This window comes from Anser brachyrhynchus (genome assembly GCF_964034855.1).
Source record: "Anser brachyrhynchus genome assembly, chromosome: 2".
NCBI lineage: Eukaryota > Metazoa > Chordata > Aves > Anseriformes > Anatidae > Anser > Anser brachyrhynchus.
This window is the reverse complement of record NC_137695.1, coordinates 160,747,432-160,772,178: the sequence shown is the minus strand read 5'-3', so window position 1 is coordinate 160,772,178 and position 24,747 is coordinate 160,747,432. Positions and strand designations below refer to the sequence as shown.

Sequence of the window (24,747 nt, the reverse complement as noted above, 5' to 3'; positions counted from 1 at the left end):
AGAAGCGCCTTAGCGTGGCCAAGCCTTTGTTTGGTCAAGTGTAGGTCTTGCGTGACGTGCTGGAAGGTGTGGTGGCCCTTTTCGACGTGCCCCGATGACCTCTCGAGTTTTGCCTTTGTACTGAGGGAAGTGGGAAAGGCGCTGGGAGAAGAAGGGAAGAGGAGGAGCGTCAGGCTGGCATGCTTGAGAACTTTATTGAGGAAAGCGCATGGAAATGAAGGAGCAGCAAGTGGCACATCCCTGGGGGGTCTTGGATGCACGTAGGGTGACCAACAACGTCATCGTTGTGCACAGTAAATTTTCTCGGAGCACGGAAATCTTCCAGCCCTGTGATGGGAGCAGCAGAGCGGGAGTCGATCCCTGGTGGCGTTTGGCTTGTGAGCACGTCATAGCGCCAGAGAGAACCAGACATACGAGACAGTGCAAGTCAGGGAAAGAAGTGGGAGAATGGTAGAATGTAAGTCGGCCATGTTTCCAAACATCACGGAATAGCCCACTTCCTTGCTTCTCTGGTTCATGCCTTGAGAGAAATAGCCATGGTTGTGGAGCTGAAGACGCAGTGGGTCAGCGATGGCACAAAGGTGCATCCTCAATCCACGAGGAGTCTCGCACCATATGTGTGGTGTCCGTGTGACGGACAACCCTGTTAAATCATACTGGCCTCGCTAGAGGCCCCAGAGGGACACCACTCCTCCCTGGTCTCCACCTGAGCAAAGAGCTGTTGACCGCAACTCTTGGTATGTGACCGTGCAGGCAATTCATTGTGTGCTGAGTGACCCATCATGTCTTTCCATTTTAGTGACAAGGAGCTATGTAAGAGGGTTGTCCAAACGCTTCTTGAACACCACCAGGCATGGGCCCTGATGGCCACTTGAGCCCTGCTTTTTGTTCTTTTTGTCGGGTGAAGTTGGAAGAGCGTTGGGAGAAGAAAGGAAGAGGAGGCATCTGAGGATGTGGGATGCAGGCGGATTTTATTGAGGAAAACATGAAAAAGAGGGAGCGTCAAGTGGAAGGTGCACATTCGGAGGTGCCTGGAGGGCGACCACCAGCCTATGTCCCTTGCGTAGAGCAGATTTTCCCAGAGCCCCAAGGTCTCGCTACCGTGTGGTGGGAGCAGCCCCAGAAGGTCTCTGGAGGGATTGTGCTAGTGAGCAAGGCATTGCAGCAGAGAGTAGCAGCCGTAGAAGGTGGTGCTATGGAAAGGAGAAAGAGGAAGAAAGAAGGAGGTATGTTGGCCATGTGTCCTGACAGCATGGGCTGGCCCCTTCCTTGCTTGCTTGCTTTGTTGTGCCATGGAATGATGAGCCACAGCTGGCGAGCCCGCATGCCATGAAGAGCGCAGAGGTGCGTCCTCAGTGCGAGAGCTGTGTTGCACGGTGTTGGAGGCTTCTGTCAGGGGTGTTGGCGTGGGTCCTTAGCAGGGGTAGCAGGCTCTTCCGCCGTTGATGCAGCCCAGGCCTCCAAAGCCAAAGCCTCCAAGGCCAAAGCCTCCGAATCCCCCGGAGGAGATGGGCACTCCCTGGGCGCTGAGGTTGCTGCCCACGGCAGCTGATGCGGAGGATCCAACGGCGGTGTTCTGGGGGAAGGAGCTGAGGATGGGTCCTGGCAGGGTGACCAGCACGGCAGGAGGCTGGATGACGACGCGGGAATCCTCGCACTGCCTGACACAGGGCTCGTTGCAGCTGTTAGCCAGCGGGGTGGGTCCGCAGGGGCGGCAGATGTCGTAGCAGGACATGTCTGTGGTGCGGAGGGTCCCTGGAAGAGAGGGTGTTGGGAAGGTGGAGGGTGTTGGGAACGCGGAGGGTGTTGGGGGCGTGAGGAGTGGTGCTGGGGGAGGCCAAGAGTGTGGGGAGGCCTGGGGTTGTGGGGAGCATGGCGGTGGGGAGGGAGAAGGGCTGCTGAGGCTAAGGGGGAAAGGGCGTGTGGAGAGATAGGCCTGGTGGGGCGGACGAAGGAAGGGAGCGGGGTTCAGGCTCACCTCGTTGGGCGCAGGGGAGAAGACGTCGGGAGGATTGTGTGAGGGTGCGAGTCGCAGGGCCGGCTTTTATGCTGGTCCGTGAGTGCCCGCGGGGCGAGAGAGCCTTTGCGCATGACAGCATTTGGCGTGAGCTGCTCTTACATGCTAAAGCCTGGCAAGTAATGAGGTGGGGTGTGTTGTCCTTCCCACAACGCTCTCGTGTTCTTTTCTCCTGTTGAGGATGTGTCTCTGCGGCCTTGGCGGCAGCTTTTAAGCGAGAGCGGCTCTTTGGATGGATTTGCATGGAGAGTGCGTTTGAGGACAGTCGGCAGACGCGGCCAAAGCATGAGAGAGGTGGGGTGTCACGAAGTGAGGTCATGGCGTGTCACTCGTGCGGTGCGGTTTGCGGCTTCATTGTTGTGAGGAGGGGGCCCTATTTGCTGGCGTCGCCATAATGCAGGCTGGTGTGGGCTTCCCAGATGTGCTGGGCGCGAGGCGCTGGCACTGGCATTGCACTCGCTCCCTCCCTGCCTTCGTGCCCATTCCCTACGCCTGTGTTTATTCCTCGTCTTTCCCATTGGTTTGCTGCATCGGTCGGTGGCTTGGTGGCGTTTGTGCTTGGAAGGTCCTGGGTGGGAGAAGGGAGGCTGCGTGCTTTCTTCTTGCGGCAGCTTGGCGGGTGGTAGTTTGATTAGGCGGAGGAGAGCTGTCTACGACAGCAGGACGTTGTCCTTTCAGGCCCTGTTGAGAGCTTGCAAGCCCTGAGCTGAGGGGGAGTGGTTTGGCAGGGAGAGTTAGGCAGAGCTTTTGGGGTCTTATTCAGCACTGAGCGCCCAAGGGTGAGGCCCTTTCCCTGCCTAGGCTTTGATGTTCAGACGCAGGGTTTGGACCCTGTAGCGGGGAATTGGAGGCATGCATGGTGCTCAGGGCAGCAGCCGTGAGCCCCTCCTGGCTGGGTGGTCCCGGGCATGGCTGACGAGTGGCAAGGCCTGTCCCCGTTGGGCTGAGGTGGTTTTGGCTTGCTGCTGAGGTGAGTAGCGCATGTTGCTGAGGAAGATGAATCAAGGTAGGAAGGGGGGCTGTGCAACTGGGTGTGCCTTGTTCCGTGAGGCCTGCTGGGTTGCAGCCACAAATGCTGAGGGAGCTGTGTGGTGTCCTTGCGAGGCCACTACTAATTATCTTTGAAAGGTCCTGGTGAGTGGGAGAGGCTCCTGAAGACTGGAAGAGACTCGCCGCGCTCCTGTGTTCAAGAAGGTGAAGAAGGAAGGTGTGGGAAACCAGAGGCTGGTAGGCCTGACATCAGTCGCTGGGAAGGTTCTAAAGGAAATCCTCCCGGAAAGCGTTGTCGAGCAGACGAAGAACCAGAATGTGATGGGGAGTAGTCAGCAGGGATTTAGAGAGGGAAAGTCACACGTGAGCCTCCTCAGCGTCTTCTAAATGGAGGTGACCAGCTTGGTGGATGAGGGGAGAGCAGTGGCTGCTGCTCAACTTTAGTAAAGCTTTTAGTAAGGGCTTTCTTTGACGCTTGCTCCCGTGACAAGCTCCTAGAGAAGCGGACAAAGTATGGGTTAGATAAAGAGACAGTGAGGTGGGATGAGAAGTGGCTGATTGCTTGGGTGCAGAGGCTTGTGCTAAGTGGCACAGAGCGGTGTTGGAGGCAAGGCCCTAGCGGTGTAGGCTAGGGCTTGGCAGTGAGGCCACCAATGTTCAATATCGCAGAATCCCAGAATGAGACAATTGAAGGTGTTGGAAGGGACCTCGAAAGATCATCAGGTCCAACCCCCCTGCCAAAGCAGGTTCCTTAGAGCGGGCTGCCCAGGTAGGCATCCAGACAGGCCTTGAATATCTCCAGAGAAGGAGAGCGCACAACCTCCCTGGGCAGCTCCGTCACCCTCACTGTGAAGTAGTTCTTTCTCGTGTTGGTGCGGAACTTCCTGTGCTCTATCTTGTGGCCATCATATCCTCATTAGTGAGGTGGGTGATGGGACGGAGTGACCCCGCAGGAATTCTGCAGATGACCCGAGACGGGGAGGAGCGTCTGATGCACGTGATGAACGTGGCACCATTCAGAATGATGTGCAGAGGCTGGAGAACTGGGCAGAGAGGAACATCATGAAGTTGCCGAAGGGGCAAAGCAAATTCCTGCCTCTGGGGAGGACTAACGCCGGGGAGCAGGACATGGTGTTGTCCGACAGAGTGGCAGGCAGCTTTGCCAAGCAGGACCTTGTGTTGCTGTTGGAGAGCAAGCTGACGATGAGTCAGCAATGCAGCCTTGCGGCAAAAGAGGCCACCAGGCTCCAGGAGGGCATGGGGAAGAGCGTTGCCAGCACGATGAGAAAGGCGCTCCGTCATCTCTCTTCATCGCCGGTGAGGCCCCTTGTGGAGTCCTTTGTCCAGTTTGAGGCGTCCCAGTGGAAGATGGAAGCGGACATGCTGGAGCAATTCCAGTGCAGGGCTACCAAGATGCTGAAGGGCCTGGAGCCTCTTCAATATGAGGAGAAGGTGAGAGAGCTGGGCGTTTTCAACCCGCAGAGAAGGCTGCTCAGGCTGAATCTCCTCCTTGTTCTAAATCCCGGATGGGCGGGAATGAAGACAAGGGAACCAGACTATTTTCAGTTACTGCCTGCTGCCAGGACAAAGGTGAGTGGACGCCACAGAGAAGAGATGCAATTGTCTTGGAAGAGAAGGAAAGCCTTTTCCCCTGTGAGGGTGGTCAAGCAGTGGACCTCAAGCAGAGGTTTTGGATTTCCATGCTTGGAGATCTGAGAAGGCCAACTGCACATGGTCCTGGACAGCCTGCTGTAGCTGACTCTGCTTGAGCAGGGTGCTTGCAGCACATGGTCTCCAGAGGTTACTTCCAAACTGAAAGGACTCTGTGACTGCATCTGTTGTCAATGCGGGAGAATGCTGCTGGGTGAGAAAGCAGTCGAGTGTGTGCTGCTGACACGGAGAGATTGTTTCAGAGGGCATGTGCAGAAGCGCCTTAGCGTGGCCAAGCCTTTGTTTGGTCAAGTGTAGGTCTTGCGTGACGTGCTGGAAGGTGTGGTGGCCCTTTTCGACGTGCCCCAATGACCTCTTGATCTTTGGCTTTGTACTGAGGGAAGTGGGAAGGGCGCTGGGAAAGAAGGGAAGAGGAGGAGCGTCAGGCTGGCATGCTTGAGAACTTTATTGAGGAAAGCGCATGGAAAGGAAGGAGCAGCAAGTGGCACATCCCTGGGGGGTCTTGGATGCACGTAGGGTGACCAACAACGTCATCGTTGTGCACGGTAAATTTTCTCGGAGCACGGAAATCTTCCAGCCCTGTGATGGGAGCAGCAGAGCGGGAGTCGATCCCTGGTGGCGTTTGGCTTGTGAGCACGTCATAGCGCCAGAGAGAACCAGACATACGAGACAGTGCAAGTCAGGGAAAGAAGTGGGAGAATGGTAGAATGTAAGTCGGCCATGTTTCCAAACATCACGGAATAGCCCACTTCCTTGCTTCTCTGGTTTATGCCTTGAGAGAAATAGCCATGGTTGTGGAGCTGAAGACGCAGTGGGTCAGCGATGGCACAAAGGTGCATCCTCAATCCACGAGGAGTCTCGCACCATATGTGTGGTGTCCGTGTGACGGACAACCCTGTTAAATCATACTGGCCTCGCTAGAGGCCCCAGAGGGACACCACTCCTCCCTGGTCTCCACCTGAGCAAAGAGCTGTTGACCGCAACTCTTGGTATGTGACCGTGCAGGCAATTCATTGTGTGCTGAGTGACCCATCATGTCTTTCCATTTTAGTGACAAGGAGCTATGTAAGAGGGTTGTCCAAACGCTTCTTGAACACCACCAGGCATGGGCCCTGATGGCCACTTGAGCCCTGCTTTTTGTTCTTTTTGTCGGGTGAAGTTGGAAGAGCGTTGGGAGAAGAAAGGAAGAGGAGGCATCTGAGGATGTGGGATGCAGGCGGATTTTATTGAGGAAAACATGAAAAAGAGGGAGCGTCAAGTGGAAGGTGCACATTCGGAGGTGCCTGGAGGGCGACCACCAGCCTATGTCCCTTGCGTAGAGCAGATTTTCCCAGAGCCCCAAGGTCTCGCTACCGTGTGGTGGGAGCAGCCCCAGAAGGTCTCTGGAGGGATTGTGCTAGGGAGCAAGGCATTGCAGCAGAGAGTAGCAGCCGTAGAAGGTGGTGCTATGGAAAGGAGAAAGAGGAAGAAAGAAGGAGGTATGTTGGCCATGTGTCCTGACAGCATGGGCTGGCCCCTTCCTTGCTTGCTTGCTTTGTTGTGCCATGGAATGATGAGCCACAGCTGGCGAGCCCGCATGCCATGAAGAGCGCAGAGGTGCGTCCTCAGTGCGAGAGCTGTGTTGCACGGTGTTGGAGGCTTCTGTCAGGGGTGTTGGCGTGGGTCCTTAGCAGGGGTAGCAGGCTCTTCCGCCGTTGATGCAGCCCAGGCCTCCAAAGCCAAAGCCTCCAAGGCCAAAGCCTCCGAATCCCCCGGAGGAGATGGGCACTCCCTGGGCGCTGAGGTTGCTGCCCACGGCAGCTGATGCGGAGGATCCAACGGCGGTGTTCTGGGGGAAGGAGCTGAGGATGGGTCCTGGCAGGGTGACCAGCACGGCAGGAGGCTGGATGACGACGCGGGAATCCTCGCACTGCCTGACACAGGGCTCGTTGCAGCTGTTAGCCAGCGGGGTGGGTCCGCAGGGGCGGCAGATGTCGTAGCAGGACATGTCTGTGGTGCGGAGGGTCCCTGGAAGAGAGGGTGTTGGGAAGGTGGAGGGTGTTGGGAACGCGGAGGGTGTTGGGGGCGTGAGGAGTGGTGCTGGGGGAGGCCAAGAGTGTGGGGAGGCCTGGGGTTGTGGGGAGCATGGCGGTGGGGAGGGAGAAGGGCTGCTGAGGCTAAGGGGGAAAGGGCGTGTGGAGAGATAGGCCTGGTGGGGCGGACGAAGGAAGGGAGCGGGGTTCAGGCTCACCTCGTTGGGCGCAGGGGAGAAGACGTCGGGAGGATTGTGTGAGGGTGCGAGTCGCAGGGCCGGCTTTTATGCTGGTCCGTGAGTGCCCGCGGGGCGAGAGAGCCTTTGCGCATGACAGCATTTGGCGTGAGCTGCTCTTACATGCTAAAGCCTGGCAAGTAATGAGGTGGGGTGTGTTGTCCTTCCCACAACGCTCTCGTGTTCTTTTCTCCTGTTGAGGATGTGTCTCTGCGGCCTTGGCGGCAGCTTTTAAGCGAGAGCGGCTCTTTGGATGGATTTGCATGGAGAGTGCGTTTGAGGACAGTCGGCAGACGCGGCCAAAGCATGAGAGAGGTGGGGTGTCACGAAGTGAGGTCATGGCGTGTCACTCGTGCGGTGCGGTTTGCGGCTTCATTGTTGTGAGGAGGGGGCCCTATTTGCTGGCGTCGCCATAATGCAGGCTGGTGTGGGCTTCCCAGATGTGCTGGGCGCGAGGCGCTGGCACTGGCATTGCACTCGCTCCCTCCCTGCCTTCGTGCCCATTCCCTACGCCTGTGTTTATTCCTCGTCTTTCCCATTGGTTTGCTGCATCGGTCGGTGGCTTGGTGGCGTTTGTGCTTGGAAGGTCCTGGGTGGGAGAAGGGAGGCTGCGTGCTTTCTTCTTGCGGCAGCTTGGCGGGTGGTAGTTTGATTAGGCGGAGGAGAGCTGTCTACGACAGCAGGACGTTGTCCTTTCAGGCCCTGTTGAGAGCTTGCAAGCCCTGAGCTGAGGGGGAGTGGTTTGGCAGGGAGAGTTAGGCAGAGCTTTTGGGGTCTTATTCAGCACTGAGCGCCCAAGGGTGAGGCCCTTTCCCTGCCTAGGCTTTGATGGTCAGATGCAGGGTTTGGTCACTGCAGCAGGGAGTTGGAGGCATGCATGGTACTTGGGGCAGCAGTCGTGAGCCCCTCCTGGCTGGGTGGTCCCGGGCATGGCTGACGAGTGGCAAGGCCTGTCCCCGTTGGGCTGAGGTGGTTTTGGCTTGCTGCTGAGGTGAGTAGCGCTTGTTGCTGAGGAAGATGAATCAAGGTAGGAAGGGGGGCTGTGCAACTGGGTGTGCCTTGTTCCGTGAGGCCTGCTGGGTTGCAGCCACAAATGCTGAGGGAGCTGTGTGGTGTCCTTGCGAGGCCACTACTAATTATCTTTGAAAGGTCCTGGTGAGTGGGAGAGGCTCCTGAAGACTGGAAGAGACTCGCCGGCTCCTGTGTTCAAGAAGGTGAAGAAGGAAGGGGTGGGAAACCAGAGGCTGGTTGGCCTGACATCAGTCGCTGGGAAGGTTCTAAAGGAAATCCTCCCAGAAAGCGCTGTCGAGCAGACGAAGAACCAGAACGTGATGGGGAGTAGTCAGCAGGGATTTAGAGAGGGAAAGTCACGCGTGAGCCTCCTGAGCGTCTTCTAAATTGAGGTGACCAGCTTGGTGGATGAGGGGAGAGCAGTGGCTGCTGCTCAACTTTAGTAAAGCCTTTAGTAAGGGCTTTCTTTGACACTTGCTCCCGTGACAAGCTCCTAGAGAAGCGGACAAAGTATGGGTTAGATAAAGAGACAGTGAGGTGGGATGAGAAGTGGCTGATTGCTTGGGTGCAGAGGCTTGTGCTAAGTGGCACAGAGCGGTGTTGGAGGCAAGGCCGTAGCGGTGTAGGCTAGGGCTTGGCAGTGAGGCCACCAATGTTCAATATCGCAGAATCCCAGAATGAGACAACTGAAGGTGTTGGAAGGGACCTCGAAAGATCATCAGGTCCAACCCCCCTGCCAAAGCAGGTTCCTTAGAGCAGGCTGCCCAGGTAGGCATCCAGACGGGCCTTGAATATCTCCAGAGAAGGAGAGCGCACAACCTCCCTGGGCAGCTCCGTCACCCTCACTGTGAAGAAGTTCTTTCTCATGTTGGTGCGGAACTTCCTGTGCTCTATCTTGTGGCCATCATATCCTCATTAGTGAGGTGGGTGATGGGACGGAGTGACCCCGCAGGAATTCTGCAGATGACCCGAGACGGGGAGGAGCGTCTGATGCACGTGATGAACGTGGCACCATTCAGAATGATGTGCAGAGGCTGGAGAACTGGGCAGAGAGGAACATCATGAAGTTGCCAAAGGGGCAAAGCAAATTCCTGCCTCTGGGGAGGACTAACGCCGGGGAGCAGGACATGGTGTTGTCCGACAGAGTGGCAGGCAGCTTTGCCAAGCAGGACCTTGTGTTGCTGTTGGAGAGCAAGCTGACGATGAGTCAGCAATGCAGCCTTGCGGCAAAAGAGGCCACCAGGCTCCAGGAGGGCATGGGGAAGAGCGTTGCCAGCACGATGAGAAAGGCGCTCCATCATCTCTCTTCATCGCCGGTGAGGCCCCTTGTGGAGTCCTTTGTCCGGTTTGAGGCGTCCCAGTGGAAGATGGAAGCGGACATGCTGGAGCAATTCCAGTGCAGGGCTACCAAGATGCTGAAGGGCCTGGAGCCTCTTCAATATGAGGAGAAGGTGAGAGAGCTGGGCGTTTTCAACCCGCAGAGAAGGCTGCTCAGGCTGAATCTCCTCCTTGTTCTAAATCCCGGATGGGCGGGAATGAAGACAAGGGAACCAGACTATTTTCAGTTACTGCCTGCTGCCAGGACACAGGTGAGTGGACGCCACAGAGAAGAGATGCAATTGTCTTGGAAGAGAAGGAAAGCCTTTTCCCCTGTGAGGGTGGTCAAGCAGTGGACCTCAAGCAGAGGTTTTGGATTTCCATGCTTGGAGATCTGAGAAGCCCAACTGCACATGGTCCTGGACAGCCTGCTGTAGCTGACTCTGCTTGAGCAGGGTGCTTGCAGCACATGGTCTCCAGAGGTTACTTCCAAACTGAAAGGACTCTGTGACTGCATCTGTTGTCAATGCGGGAGAATGCTGCTGGGTGAGAAAGCAGTCGAGTGTGTGCTGCTGACACGGAGAGATTGTTTCAGAGGGCATGTGCAGAAGCGCCTTAGCGTGGCCAAGCCTTTGTTTGGTCAAGTGTAGGTCTTGCGTGACGTGCTGGAAGGTGTGGTGGCCCTTTTCGACGTGCCCCGATGACCTCTCGAGTTTTGCCTTTGTACTGAGGGAAGTGGGAAAGGCGCTGGGAGAAGAAGGGAAGAGGAGGAGCGTCAGGCTGGCATGCTTGAGAACTTTATTGAGGAAAGCGCATGGAAATGAAGGAGCAGCAAGTGGCACATCCCTGGGGGGTCTTGGATGCACGTAGGGTGACCAACAACGTCATCGTTGTGCACAGTAAATTTTCTCGGAGCACGGAAATCTTCCAGCCCTGTGATGGGAGCAGCAGAGCGGGAGTCGATCCCTGGTGGCGTTTGGCTTGTGAGCACGTCATAGCGCCAGAGAGAACCAGACATACGAGACAGTGCAAGTCAGGGAAAGAAGTGGGAGAATGGTAGAATGTAAGTCGGCCATGTTTCCAAACATCACGGAATAGCCCACTTCCTTGCTTCTCTGGTTCATGCCTTGAGAGAAATAGCCATGGTTGTGGAGCTGAAGACGCAGTGGGTCAGCGATGGCACAAAGGTGCATCCTCAATCCACGAGGAGTCTCGCACCATATGTGTGGTGTCCGTGTGACGGACAACCCTGTTAAATCATACTGGCCTCGCTAGAGGCCCCAGAGGGACACCACTCCTCCCTGGTCTCCACCTGAGCAAAGAGCTGTTGACCGCAACTCTTGGTATGTGACCGTGCAGGCAATTCATTGTGTGCTGAGTGACCCATCATGTCTTTCCATTTTAGTGACAAGGAGCTATGTAAGAGGGTTGTCCAAACGCTTCTTGAACACCACCAGGCATGGGCCCTGATGGCCACTTGAGCCCTGCTTTTTGTTCTTTTTGTCGGGTGAAGTTGGAAGAGCGTTGGGAGAAGAAAGGAAGAGGAGGCATCTGAGGATGTGGGATGCAGGCGGATTTTATTGAGGAAAACATGAAAAAGAGGGAGCGTCAAGTGGAAGGTGCACATTCGGAGGTGCCTGGAGGGCGACCACCAGCCTATGTCCCTTGCGTAGAGCAGATTTTCCCAGAGCCCCAAGGTCTCGCTACCGTGTGGTGGGAGCAGCCCCAGAAGGTCTCTGGAGGGATTGTGCTAGTGAGCAAGGCATTGCAGCAGAGAGTAGCAGCCGTAGAAGGTGGTGCTATGGAAAGGAGAAAGAGGAAGAAAGAAGGAGGTATGTTGGCCATGTGTCCTGACAGCATGGGCTGGCCCCTTCCTTGCTTGCTTGCTTTGTTGTGCCATGGAATGATGAGCCACAGCTGGCGAGCCCGCATGCCATGAAGAGCGCAGAGGTGCGTCCTCAGTGCGAGAGCTGTGTTGCACGGTGTTGGAGGCTTCTGTCAGGGGTGTTGGCGTGGGTCCTTAGCAGGGGTAGCAGGCTCTTCCGCCGTTGATGCAGCCCAGGCCTCCAAAGCCAAAGCCTCCAAGGCCAAAGCCTCCGAATCCCCCGGAGGAGATGGGCACTCCCTGGGCGCTGAGGTTGCTGCCCACGGCAGCTGATGCGGAGGATCCAACGGCGGTGTTCTGGGGGAAGGAGCTGAGGATGGGTCCTGGCAGGGTGACCAGCACGGCAGGAGGCTGGATGACGACGCGGGAATCCTCGCACTGCCTGACACAGGGCTCGTTGCAGCTGTTAGCCAGCGGGGTGGGTCCGCAGGGGCGGCAGATGTCGTAGCAGGACATGTCTGTGGTGCGGAGGGTCCCTGGAAGAGAGGGTGTTGGGAAGGTGGAGGGTGTTGGGAACGCGGAGGGTGTTGGGGGCGTGAGGAGTGGTGCTGGGGGAGGCCAAGAGTGTGGGGAGGCCTGGGGTTGTGGGGAGCATGGCGGTGGGGAGGGAGAAGGGCTGCTGAGGCTAAGGGGGAAAGGGCGTGTGGAGAGATAGGCCTGGTGGGGCGGACGAAGGAAGGGAGCGGGGTTCAGGCTCACCTCGTTGGGCGCAGGGGAGAAGACGTCGGGAGGATTGTGTGAGGGTGCGAGTCGCAGGGCCGGCTTTTATGCTGGTCCGTGAGTGCCCGCGGGGCGAGAGAGCCTTTGCGCATGACAGCATTTGGCGTGAGCTGCTCTTACATGCTAAAGCCTGGCAAGTAATGAGGTGGGGTGTGTTGTCCTTCCCACAACGCTCTCGTGTTCTTTTCTCCTGTTGAGGATGTGTCTCTGCGGCCTTGGCGGCAGCTTTTAAGCGAGAGCGGCTCTTTGGATGGATTTGCATGGAGAGTGCGTTTGAGGACAGTCGGCAGACGCGGCCAAAGCATGAGAGAGGTGGGGTGTCACGAAGTGAGGTCATGGCGTGTCACTCGTGCGGTGCGGTTTGCGGCTTCATTGTTGTGAGGAGGGGGCCCTATTTGCTGGCGTCGCCATAATGCAGGCTGGTGTGGGCTTCCCAGATGTGCTGGGCGCGAGGCGCTGGCACTGGCATTGCACTCGCTCCCTCCCTGCCTTCGTGCCCATTCCCTACGCCTGTGTTTATTCCTCGTCTTTCCCATTGGTTTGCTGCATCGGTCGGTGGCTTGGTGGCGTTTGTGCTTGGAAGGTCCTGGGTGGGAGAAGGGAGGCTGCGTGCTTTCTTCTTGCGGCAGCTTGGCGGGTGGTAGTTTGATTAGGCGGAGGAGAGCTGTCTACGACAGCAGGACGTTGTCCTTTCAGGCCCTGTTGAGAGCTTGCAAGCCCTGAGCTGAGGGGGAGTGGTTTGGCAGGGAGAGTTAGGCAGAGCTTTTGGGGTCTTATTCAGCACTGAGCGCCCAAGGGTGAGGCCCTTTCCCTGCCTAGGCTTTGATGTTCAGACGCAGGGTTTGGACCCTGTAGCGGGGAATTGGAGGCATGCATGGTGCTCAGGGCAGCAGCCGTGAGCCCCTCCTGGCTGGGTGGTCCCGGGCATGGCTGACGAGTGGCAAGGCCTGTCCCCGTTGGGCTGAGGTGGTTTTGGCTTGCTGCTGAGGTGAGTAGCGCATGTTGCTGAGGAAGATGAATCAAGGTAGGAAGGGGGGCTGTGCAACTGGGTGTGCCTTGTTCCGTGAGGCCTGCTGGGTTGCAGCCACAAATGCTGAGGGAGCTGTGTGGTGTCCTTGCGAGGCCACTACTAATTATCTTTGAAAGGTCCTGGTGAGTGGGAGAGGCTCCTGAAGACTGGAAGAGACTCGCCGCGCTCCTGTGTTCAAGAAGGTGAAGAAGGAAGGTGTGGGAAACCAGAGGCTGGTAGGCCTGACATCAGTCGCTGGGAAGGTTCTAAAGGAAATCCTCCCGGAAAGCGTTGTCGAGCAGACGAAGAACCAGAATGTGATGGGGAGTAGTCAGCAGGGATTTAGAGAGGGAAAGTCACACGTGAGCCTCCTCAGCGTCTTCTAAATGGAGGTGACCAGCTTGGTGGATGAGGGGAGAGCAGTGGCTGCTGCTCAACTTTAGTAAAGCTTTTAGTAAGGGCTTTCTTTGACGCTTGCTCCCGTGACAAGCTCCTAGAGAAGCGGACAAAGTATGGGTTAGATAAAGAGACAGTGAGGTGGGATGAGAAGTGGCTGATTGCTTGGGTGCAGAGGCTTGTGCTAAGTGGCACAGAGCGGTGTTGGAGGCAAGGCCCTAGCGGTGTAGGCTAGGGCTTGGCAGTGAGGCCACCAATGTTCAATATCGCAGAATCCCAGAATGAGACAATTGAAGGTGTTGGAAGGGACCTCGAAAGATCATCAGGTCCAACCCCCCTGCCAAAGCAGGTTCCTTAGAGCGGGCTGCCCAGGTAGGCATCCAGACGGGCCTTGAATATCTCCAGAGAAGGAGAGCGCACAACCTCCCTGGGCAGCTCCGTCACCCTCACTGTGAAGTAGTTCTTTCTCGTGTTGGTGCGGAACTTCCTGTGCTCTATCTTGTGGCCATCATATCCTCATTAGTGAGGTGGGTGATGGGACGGAGTGACCCCGCAGGAATTCTGCAGATGACCCGAGACGGGGAGGAGCGTCTGATGCACGTGATGAACGTGGCACCATTCAGAATGATGTGCAGAGGCTGGAGAACTGGGCAGAGAGGAACATCATGAAGTTGCCGAAGGGGCAAAGCAAATTCCTGCCTCTGGGGAGGACTAACGCCGGGGAGCAGGACATGGTGTTGTCCGACAGAGTGGCAGGCAGCTTTGCCAAGCAGGACCTTGTGTTGCTGTTGGAGAGCAAGCTGACGATGAGTCAGCAATGCAGCCTTGCGGCAAAAGAGGCCACCAGGCTCCAGGAGGGCATGGGGAAGAGCGTTGCCAGCACGATGAGAAAGGCGCTCCGTCATCTCTCTTCATCGCCGGTGAGGCCCCTTGTGGAGTCCTTTGTCCAGTTTGAGGCGTCCCAGTGGAAGATGGAAGCGGACATGCTGGAGCAATTCCAGTGCAGGGCTACCAAGATGCTGAAGGGCCTGGAGCCTCTTCAATATGAGGAGAAGGTGAGAGAGCTGGGCGTTTTCAACCCGCAGAGAAGGCTGCTCAGGCTGAATCTCCTCCTTGTTCTAAATCCCGGATGGGCGGGAATGAAGACAAGGGAACCAGACTATTTTCAGTTACTGCCTGCTGCCAGGACAAAGGTGAGTGGACGCCACAGAGAAGAGATGCAATTGTCTTGGAAGAGAAGGAAAGCCTTTTCCCCTGTGAGGGTGGTCAAGCAGTGGACCTCAAGCAGAGGTTTTGGATTTCCATGCTTGGAGATCTGAGAAGGCCAACTGCACATGGTCCTGGACAGCCTGCTGTAGCTGACTCTGCTTGAGCAGGGTGCTTGCAGCACATGGTCTCCAGAGGTTACTTCCAAACTGAAAGGACTCTGTGACTGCATCTGTTGTCAATGCGGGAGAATGCTGCTGGGTGAGAAAGCAGTCGAGTGTGTGCTGCTGACACGGAGAGATTGTTTCAGAGGGCATGTGCAGAAGCGCCTTAGCGTGGCCAAGCCTTTGTTTGGTCAAGTGTAGGTCTTGCGTGACGTGCTGGAAGGTGTGGTGGCCCTTTTCGACGTGCCCCAATGACCTCTTGATCTTTGGCTTTGTACTGAGGGAAGTGGGAAGGGCGCTGGGAAAGAAGGGAAGAGGAGGAGCGTCAGGCTGGCATGCTTGAGAACTTTATTGAGGAAAGCGCATGGAAAGGAAGGAGCAGCAAGTGGCACATCCCTGGGGGGTCTTGGATGCACGTAGGGTGACCAACAACGTCATCGTTGTGCACGGTAAATTTTCTCGGAGCACGGAAATCTTCCAGCCCTGTGATGGGAGCAGCAGAGCGGGAGTCGATCCCTGGTGGCGTTTGGCTTGTGAGCACGTCATAGCGCCAGAGAGAACCAGACATACGAGACAGTGCAAGTCAGGGAAAGAAGTGGGAGAATGGTAGAATGTAAGTCGGCCATGTTTCCAAACATCACGGAATAGCCCACTTCCTTGCTTCTCTGGTTTATGCCTTGAGAGAAATAGCCATGGTTGTGGAGCTGAAGACGCAGTGGGTCAGCGATGGCACAAAGGTGCATCCTCAATCCACGAGGAGTCTCGCACCATATGTGTGGTGTCCGTGTGACGGACAACCCTGTTAAATCATACTGGCCTCGCTAGAGGCCCCAGAGGGACACCACTCCTCCCTGGTCTCCACCTGAGCAAAGAGCTGTTGACCGCAACTCTTGGTATGTGACCGTGCAGGCAATTCATTGTGTGCTGAGTGACCCATCATGTCTTTCCATTTTAGTGACAAGGAGCTATGTAAGAGGGTTGTCCAAACGCTTCTTGAACACCACCAGGCATGGGCCCTGATGGCCACTTGAGCCCTGCTTTTTGTTCTTTTTGTCGGGTGAAGTTGGAAGAGCGTTGGGAGAAGAAAGGAAGAGGAGGCATCTGAGGATGTGGGATGCAGGCGGATTTTATTGAGGAAAACATGAAAAAGAGGGAGCGTCAAGTGGAAGGTGCACATTCGGAGGTGCCTGGAGGGCGACCACCAGCCTATGTCCCTTGCGTAGAGCAGATTTTCCCAGAGCCCCAAGGTCTCGCTACCGTGTGGTGGGAGCAGCCCCAGAAGGTCTCTGGAGGGATTGTGCTAGGGAGCAAGGCATTGCAGCAGAGAGTAGCAGCCGTAGAAGGTGGTGCTATGGAAAGGAGAAAGAGGAAGAAAGAAGGAGGTATGTTGGCCATGTGTCCTGACAGCATGGGCTGGCCCCTTCCTTGCTTGCTTGCTTTGTTGTGCCATGGAATGATGAGCCACAGCTGGCGAGCCCGCATGCCATGAAGAGCGCAGAGGTGCGTCCTCAGTGCGAGAGCTGTGTTGCACGGTGTTGGAGGCTTCTGTCAGGGGTGTTGGCGTGGGTCCTTAGCAGGGGTAGCAGGCTCTTCCGCCGTTGATGCAGCCCAGGCCTCCAAAGCCAAAGCCTCCAAGGCCAAAGCCTCCGAATCCCCCGGAGGAGATGGGCACTCCCTGGGCGCTGAGGTTGCTGCCCACGGCAGCTGATGCGGAGGATCCAACGGCGGTGTTCTGGGGGAAGGAGCTGAGGATGGGTCCTGGCAGGGTGACCAGCACGGCAGGAGGCTGGATGACGACGCGGGAATCCTCGCACTGCCTGACACAGGGCTCGTTGCAGCTGTTAGCCAGCGGGGTGGGTCCGCAGGGGCGGCAGATGTCGTAGCAGGACATGTCTGTGGTGCGGAGGGTCCCTGGAAGAGAGGGTGTTGGGAAGGTGGAGGGTGTTGGGAACGCGGAGGGTGTTGGGGGCGTGAGGAGTGGTGCTGGGGGAGGCCAAGAGTGTGGGGAGGCCTGGGGTTGTGGGGAGCATGGCGGTGGGGAGGGAGAAGGGCTGCTGAGGCTAAGGGGGAAAGGGCGTGTGGAGAGATAGGCCTGGTGGGGCGGACGAAGGAAGGGAGCGGGGTTCAGGCTCACCTCGTTGGGCGCAGGGGAGAAGACGTCGGGAGGATTGTGTGAGGGTGCGAGTCGCAGGGCCGGCTTTTATGCTGGTCCGTGAGTGCCCGCGGGGCGAGAGAGCCTTTGCGCATGACAGCATTTGGCGTGAGCTGCTCTTACATGCTAAAGCCTGGCAAGTAATGAGGTGGGGTGTGTTGTCCTTCCCACAACGCTCTCGTGTTCTTTTCTCCTGTTGAGGATGTGTCTCTGCGGCCTTGGCGGCAGCTTTTAAGCGAGAGCGGCTCTTTGGATGGATTTGCATGGAGAGTGCGTTTGAGGACAGTCGGCAGACGCGGCCAAAGCATGAGAGAGGTGGGGTGTCACGAAGTGAGGTCATGGCGTGTCACTCGTGCGGTGCGGTTTGCGGCTTCATTGTTGTGAGGAGGGGGCCCTATTTGCTGGCGTCGCCATAATGCAGGCTGGTGTGGGCTTCCCAGATGTGCTGGGCGCGAGGCGCTGGCACTGGCATTGCACTCGCTCCCTCCCTGCCTTCGTGCCCATTCCCTACGCCTGTGTTTATTCCTCGTCTTTCCCATTGGTTTGCTGCATCGGTCGGTGGCTTGGTGGCGTTTGTGCTTGGAAGGTCCTGGGTGGGAGAAGGGAGGCTGCGTGCTTTCTTCTTGCGGCAGCTTGGCGGGTGGTAGTTTGATTAGGCGGAGGAGAGCTGTCTACGACAGCAGGACGTTGTCCTTTCAGGCCCTGTTGAGAGCTTGCAAGCCCTGAGCTGAGGGGGAGTGGTTTGGCAGGGAGAGTTAGGCAGAGCTTTTGGGGTCTTATTCAGCACTGAGCGCCCAAGGGTGAGGCCCTTTCCCTGCCTAGGCTTTGATGGTCAGATGCAGGGTTTGGTCACTGCAGCAGGGAGTTGGAGGCATGCATGGTACTTGGGGCAGCAGTCGTGAGCCCCTCCTGGCTGGGTGGTCCCGGGCATGGCTGACGAGTGGCAAGGCCTGTCCCCGTTGGGCTGAGGTGGTTTTGGCTTGCTGCTGAGGTGAGTAGCGCTTGTTGCTGAGGAAGATGAATCAAGGTAGGAAGGGGGGCTGTGCAACTGGGTGTGCCTTGTTCCGTGAGGCCTGCTGGGTTGCAGCCACAAATGCTGAGGGAGCTGTGTGGTGTCCTTGCGAGGCCACTACTAATTATCTTTGAAAGGTCCTGGTGAGTGGGAGAGGCTCCTGAAGACTGGAAGAGACTCGCCGGCTCCTGTGTTCAAGAAGGTGAAGAAGGAAGGGGTGGGAAACCAGAGGCTGGTTGGCCTGACATCAGTCGCTGGGAAGGTTCTAAAGGAAATCCTCCCAGAAAGCGCTGTCGAGCAGACGAAGAACCAGAACGTGATGGGGAGTAGTCAGCAGGGATTTAGAGAGGGAAAGTCACGCGTGAGCCTCCTGAGCGTCTTCTAAATTGAGGTGACCAGCTTGGTGGATGAGGGGAGAGCAGTGGCTGCTGCTCAACTTTAGTAAAGCCTTTAGTAAGGGCTTTCTTTGACACTTGCTCCCGTGACAAGCTCCTAGAGAAGCGGACAAAGTATGGGTTAGATAAAGGGACAGTGATGTGGGCTGAGAAGTGGCTGATTGCTTGGGTGCAGAGGCTTGTGCTAAGTGGCACAGAGCGGTGTTGGAGGCAAGGCCGTAGCGGTGTAGGCTAGGGCTTGGCAGTGAGGCCACCAATGTTCAATATCGCAGAATCCCAGAATGAGACAACTGAAGGTGTTGGAAGGGACCTCGAAAGATCATCAGGTCCAACCCCCCTGCCAAAGCAGGTTCCTTAGAGCAGGCTGCCCAGGTAGGCATCCAGACGGGCCTTGAATATCTCCAGAGAAGGAGAGCGCACAACCTCCCTGGGCAGCTCCGTCACCCTCACTGTGAAGAAGTTCTTTCTCATGTTGGTGCGGAACTTCCTGTGCTCTATCTTGTGGCCATCATATCCTCATTAGTGAGGTGGGTGATGGGACGGAGTGACCCCGCAGGAATTCTGCAGATGACCCGAGACGGGGAGGAGCGTCTGATGCACGTGATGAACGTGGCACCATTCAGAATGATGTGCAGAGGCTGGAGAACTGGGCAGAGAGGAACATCATGAAGTTGCCGAAGGGGCAAAGCAAATTCCTGCCTCTGGGGAGGACTAACGCCGGGGAGCAGGACATGGTGTTGTCCGACAGAGTGGCAGGCAGCTTTGCCAAGCAGGACCTTGTGTTGCTGTTGGAGAGCAAGCTGACGATGAGTCAGCAATGCAGCCTTGCGGCAAAAGAGGCCACCAGGCTCCAGGAGGGCATGGGGAAGAGCGTTGCCAGCACGATGAGAAAGGCGCTCCATCATCTCTCTTCATCGCCGGTGAGGCCCCTTGTGGAGTCCTTTGTCCGGTTTGAGGCGTCCCAGTGGAAGATGGAAGCGGACATGCTGGAGCAATTCCAGTGCAGGGCTACCAAGATGCTGAAGGGCCTGGAGCCTCTTCAATATGAGGAGAAGGTGAGAGAGCTGGGCGTTTTCAACCCGCAGAGAAGGCTGCTCAGGCTGAATCTCCTCCTTGTTCTAAATCCCGGATGGGCGGGAATGAAGACAAGGGAACCAGACTATTTTCAGTTACTGCCTGCTGCCAGGACACAGGTGAGTGGACGCCACAGAGAAGAGATGCAATTGTCTTGGAAGAGAAGGAAAGCCTTTTCCCCTGTGAGGGTGGTCAAGCAGTGGACCTCAAGCAGAGGTTTTGGATTTCCATGCTTGGAGATCTGAGAAGCCCAACTGCACATGGTCCTGGACAGCCTGCTGTAGCTGACTCTGCTTGAGCAGGGTGCTTGCAGCACATGGTCTCCAGAGGTTACTTCCAAACTGAAAGGACTCTGTGACTGCATCTGTTGTCAATGCGGGAGAATGCTGCTGGGTGAGAAAGCAGTCGAGTGTGTGCTGCTGACACGGAGAGATTGTTTCAGAGGGCATGTGCAGAAGCGCCTTAGCGTGGCCAAGCCTTTGTTTGGTCAAGTGTAGGTCTCGCGTGACGTGCTGGAAGGTGTGGTGGCCCTTTTCGACGTGCCCCAATGACCTCTTGATCTTTGGCTTTGTACTGAGGGAAGTGGGAAGGGCGCTGGGAAAGAAGGGAAGAGGAGGAGCGTCAGGCTGGCATGCTTGAGAACTTTATTGAGGAAAGCGCATGGAAATGAAGGAGCAGCAAGTGGCACATCCCTGGGGGGGTCTTGGATGCACGTAGGGTGACCAACAACGTCATCGTTGTGCACGGTAAATTTTCTCGGAGCACGGAAATCTTCCAGCCCTGTGATGGGAGCAGCAGAGCGGGAGTCGATCCCTGGTGGCGTTTGGCTTGTGAGCACGTCATAGCGCCAGAGAGAACCAGACATACGAGACAGTGCAAGTCAGGGAAAGAAGTGGGAGAATGGTAGAATGTAAGTCGGCCATGTTTCCAAACATCACGGAATAGCCCACTTCCTTGCTTCTCTGGTTCATGCCTTGAGAGAAATAGCCATGGTTGTGGAGCTGAAGACGCAGTGGGTCAGCGATGGCACAAAGGTGCATCCTCAATCCACGAGGAGTCTCGCACCATATGTGTGGTGTCCGTGTGACGGACAACCCTGTTAAATCATACTGGCCTCGCTAGAGGCCCCAGAGGGACACCACTCCTCCCTGGTCTCCACCTGAGCAAAGAGCTGTTGACCGCAACTCTTGGTATGTGACCGTGCAGGCAATTCATTGTGTGCTGAGTGACCCATCATGTCTTTCCATTTTAGTGACAAGGAGCTATGTAAGAGGGTTGTCCAAACGCTTCTTGAACACCACCAGGCATGGGCCCTGATGGCCACTTGAGCCCTGCTTTTTGTTCTTTTTGTCGGGTGAAGTTGGAAGAGCATTGGGAGAAGAAAGGAAGAGGAGGCATCTGAGGATGTGGGATGCAGGCGGATTTTATTGAGGAAAACATGAAAAAGAGGGAGCGTCAAGTGGAAGGTGCACATTCGGAGGTGCCTGGAGGGCGACCACCAGCCTATGTCCCTTGCGTAGAGCAGATTTTCCCAGAGCCCCAAGGTCTCGCTACCGTGTGGTGGGAGCAGCCCCAGAAGGTCTCTGGAGGGATTGTGCTAGTGAGCAAGGCATTGCAGCAGAGAGTAGCAGCCGTAGAAGGTGGTGCTATGGAAAGGAGAAAGAGGAAGAAAGAAGGAGGTATGTTGGCCATGTGTCCTGACAGCATGGGCTGGCCCCTTCCTTGCTTGCTTGCTTTGTTGTGCCATGGAATGATGAGCCACAGCTGGCGAGCCCGCATGCCATGAAGAGCGCAGAGGTGCGTCCTCAGTGCGAGAGCTGTGTTGCACGGTGTTGGAGGCTTCTGTCAGGGGTGTTGGCGTGGGTCCTTAGCAGGGGTAGCAGGCTCTTCCGCCGTTGATGCAGCCCAGGCCTCCAAAGCCAAAGCCTCCAAGGCCAAAGCCTCCGAATCCCCCGGAGGAGATGGGCACTCCCTGGGCGCTGAGGTTGCTGCCCACGGCAGCTGATGCGGAGGATCCAACGGCGGTGTTCTGGGGGAAGGAGCTGAGGATGGGTCCTGGCAGGGTGACCAGCACGGCAGGAGGCTGGATGACGACGCGGGAATCCTCGCACTGCCTGACACAGGGCTCGTTGCAGCTGTTAGCCAGCGGGGTGGGTCCGCAGGGGCGGCAGATGTCGTAGCAGGACATGTCTGTGGTGCGGAGGGTCCCTGGAAGAGAGGGTGTTGGGAAGGTGGAGGGTGTTGGGAACGCGGAGGGTGTTGGGGGCGTGAGGAGTGGTGCTGGGGGAGGCCAAGAGTGTGGGGAGGCCTGGGGTTGTGGGGAGCATGGCGGTGGGGAGGGAGAAGGGCTGCTGAGGCTAAGGGGGAAAGGGCGTGTGGAGAGATAGGCCTGGTGGGGCGGACGAAGGAAGGGAGCGGGGTTCAGGCTCACCTCGTTGGGCGCAGGGGAGAAGACGTCGGGAGGATTGTGTGAGGGTGCGAGTCGCAGGGCCGGCTTTTATGCTGGTCCGTGAGTGCCCGCGGGGCGAGAGAGCCTTTGTGCATGACAGCATTTGGCGTGAGCTGCTCTTACATGCTAAAGCCTGGCAAGTAATGAGGTGGGGTGTGTTGTCCTTCCCACAACGCTCTCGTGTTCTTTTCTCCTGTTGAGGATGTGTCTCTGCGGCCTTGGCGGCAGCTTTTAAGCGAGAGCGGCTCTTTGGATGGATTTGCATGGAGAGTGCGTTTGAGGACAGTCGGCAGACGCGGCCAAAGCATGAGAGAGGTGGGGTGTCACGAAGTGAGGTCATGGCGTGTCACTCGTGCGGTGCGGTTTGCGGCTTCATTGTTGTGAGGAGGGGGCCCTATTTGCTGGCGTCGCCATAATGCAGGCTGGTGTGGGCTTCCCAGATGTGCTGGGCGCGAGGCGCTGGCACTGGCATTGCACTCGCTCCCTCCCTGCCTTCGTGCCCATTCCCTACGCCTGTGTTTATTCCTCGTCTTTCCCATTGGTTTGCTGCATCGGTCGGTGGCTTGGTGGCGTTTGTGCTTGGAAGGTCCTGGGTGGGAGAAGGGAGGCTGCGTGCTTTCTTCTTGCGGCAGCTTGGCGGGTGGTAGTTTGATTAGGCGGAGGAGAGCTGTCTACGACAGCAGGACGTTGTCCTTTCAGGCCCTGTTGAGAGCTTGCAAGCCCTGAGCTGAGGGGGAGTGGTTTGGCAGGGAGAGTTAGGCAGAGCTTTTGGGGTCTTATTCAGCACTGAGCGCCCAAGGGTGAGGCCCTTTCCCTGCCTAGGCTTTGATGTTCAGACGCAGGGTTTGGACCCTGTAGCGGGGAATTGGAGGCATGCATGGTGCTCAGGGCAGCAGCCGTGAGCCCCTCCTGGCTGGGTGGTCCCGGGCATGGCTGACGAGTGGCAAGGCCTGTCCCCGTTGGGCTGAGGTGGTTTTGGCTTGCTGCTGAGGTGAGTAGCGCATGTTGCTGAGGAAGATGAATCAAGGTAGGAAGGGGGGCTGTGCAACTGGGTGTGCCTTGTTCCGTGAGGCCTGCTGGGTTGCAGCCACAAATGCTGAGGGAGCTGTGTGGTGTCCTTGGGAGGCCACTACTAATTATCTTTGAAAGGTCCTGGTGAGTGGGAGAGGCTCCTGAAGACTGGAAGAGACTCGCCGCGCTCCTGTGTTCAAGAAGGTGAAGAAGGAAGGTGTGGGAAACCAGAGGCTGGTAGGCCTGACATCAGTCGCTGGGAAGGTTCTAAAGGAAATCCTCCCGGAAAGCGTTGTCGAGCAGACGAAGAACCAGAATGTGATGGGGAGTAGTCAGCAGGGATTTAGAGAGGGAAAGTCACACGTGAGCCTCCTCAGCGTCTTCTAAATGGAGGTGACCAGCTTGGTGGATGAGGGGAGAGCAGTGGCTGCTGCTCAACTTTAGTAAAGCTTTTAGTAAGGGCTTTCTTTGACGCTTGCTCCCGTGACAAGCTCCTAGAGAAGCGGACAAAGTATGGGTTAGATAAAGAGACAGTGAGGTGGGATGAGAAGTGGCTGATTGCTTGGGTGCAGAGGCTTGTGCTAAGTGGCACAGAGCGGTGTTGGAGGCAAGGCCCTAGCGGTGTAGGCTAGGGCTTGGCAGTGAGGCCACCAATGTTCAATATCGCAGAATCCCAGAATGAGACAATTGAAGGTGTTGGAAGGGACCTCGAAAGATCATCAGGTCCAACCCCCCTGCCAAAGCAGGTTCCTTAGAGCGGGCTGCCCAGGTAGGCATCCAGACAGGCCTTGAATATCTCCAGAGAAGGAGAGCGCACAACCTCCCTGGGCAGCTCCGTCACCCTCACTGTGAAGAAGTTCTTTCTCATGTTGGTGCGGAACTTCCTGTGCTCTATCTTGTGGCCATCATATCCTCATTAGTGAGGTGGGTGATGGGACGGAGTGACCCCGCAGGAATTCTGCAGATGACCCGAGACGGGGAGGAGCGTCTGATGCACGTGATGAACGTGGCACCATTCAGAATGATGTGCAGAGGCTGGAGAACTGGGCAGAGAGGAACATCATGAAGTTGCCGAAGGGGCAAAGCAAATTCCTGCCTCTGGGGAGGACTAACGCCGGGGAGCAGGACATGGTGTTGTCCGACAGAGTGGCAGGCAGCTTTGCCAAGCAGGACCTTGTGTTGCTGTTGGAGAGCAAGCTGACGATGAGTCAGCAATGCAGCCTTGCGGCAAAAGAGGCCACCAGGCTCCAGGAGGGCATGGGGAAGAGCGTTGCCAGCACGATGAGAAAGGCGCTCCGTCATCTCTCTTCATCGCCGGTGAGGCCCCTTGTGGAGTCCTTTGTCCAGTTTGAGGCGTCCCAGTGGAAGATGGAAGCGGACATGCTGGAGCAATTCCAGTGCAGGGCTACCAAGATGCTGAAGGGCCTGGAGCCTCTTCAATATGAGGAGAAGGTGAGAGAGCTGGGCGTTTTCAACCCGCAGAGAAGGCTGCTCAGGCTGAATCTCCTCCTTGTTCTAAATCCCGGATGGGCGGGAATGAAGACAAGGGAACCAGACTATTTTCAGTTACTGCCTGCTGCCAGGACACAGGTGAGTGGACGCCACAGAGAAGAGATGCAATTGTCTTGGAAGAGAAGGAAAGCCTTTTCCCCTGTGAGGGTGGTCAAGCAGTGGACCTCAAGCAGAGGTTTTGGATTTCCATGCTTGGAGATCTGAGAAGCCCAACTGCACATGGTCCTGGACAGCCTGCTGTAGCTGACTCTGCTTGAGCAGGGTGCTTGCAGCACATGGTCTCCAGAGGTTACTTCCAAACTGAAAGGACTCTGTGACTGCATCTGTTGTCAATGCGGGAGAGTGCTGCTGGGTGAGAAAGCAGTCGAGTGTGTGCTGCTGACACGGAGAGATTGTTTCAGAGGGCATGTGCAGAAGCGCCTTAGCGTGGCCAAGCCTTTGTTTGGTCAAGTGTAGGTCTCGCGTGACGTGCTGGAAGGTGTGGTGGCCCTTTTCGACGTGCCCCAAT

General features: G+C 56.7%; 5 protein-coding genes across 5 annotated transcripts; all 5 read right to left on the bottom strand.

Annotated features, from left to right (window-relative positions):
- Positions 1-905: 905 nt before the first annotated feature.
- Positions 906-3,180, bottom strand: LOC308188742 (feather keratin 1-like). Its single transcript, XM_080578117.1, has one exon. The coding sequence runs from the start codon at positions 1,733-1,735 to the stop codon at positions 1,415-1,417; it is 321 nt and encodes a 106-aa protein (XP_080434243.1). The 5' UTR covers positions 1,736-3,180; the 3' UTR covers positions 906-1,414.
- A 2,936-nt stretch (positions 3,181-6,116) lies between these two features.
- On the bottom strand, positions 6,117-8,173 carry LOC308188740 (feather keratin 1-like). The gene has a single exon (XM_080578115.1). It carries the CDS (start codon positions 6,663-6,665, stop codon positions 6,345-6,347), a length of 321 nt encoding a protein of 106 aa, XP_080434241.1. The 5' UTR covers positions 6,666-8,173; the 3' UTR covers positions 6,117-6,344.
- A 2,588-nt stretch (positions 8,174-10,761) lies between these two features.
- On the bottom strand, positions 10,762-13,040 carry LOC308188739 (feather keratin 1-like). Its single transcript, XM_080578114.1, has one exon. The coding sequence runs from the start codon at positions 11,593-11,595 to the stop codon at positions 11,275-11,277; it is 321 nt and encodes a 106-aa protein (XP_080434240.1). The 5' UTR covers positions 11,596-13,040; the 3' UTR covers positions 10,762-11,274.
- Positions 13,041-15,976: 2,936 nt separating this feature from the next.
- On the bottom strand, positions 15,977-18,033 carry LOC308188741 (feather keratin 1-like). The gene has a single exon (XM_080578116.1). The coding sequence runs from the start codon at positions 16,523-16,525 to the stop codon at positions 16,205-16,207; it is 321 nt and encodes a 106-aa protein (XP_080434242.1). The 5' UTR covers positions 16,526-18,033; the 3' UTR covers positions 15,977-16,204.
- A 2,619-nt stretch (positions 18,034-20,652) lies between these two features.
- On the bottom strand, positions 20,653-21,797 carry LOC308188745 (feather keratin 1-like). The gene has a single exon (XM_080578120.1). The coding sequence runs from the start codon at positions 21,453-21,455 to the stop codon at positions 21,135-21,137; it is 321 nt and encodes a 106-aa protein (XP_080434246.1). The 5' UTR covers positions 21,456-21,797; the 3' UTR covers positions 20,653-21,134.
- Positions 21,798-24,747: the final 2,950 nt, after the last annotated feature.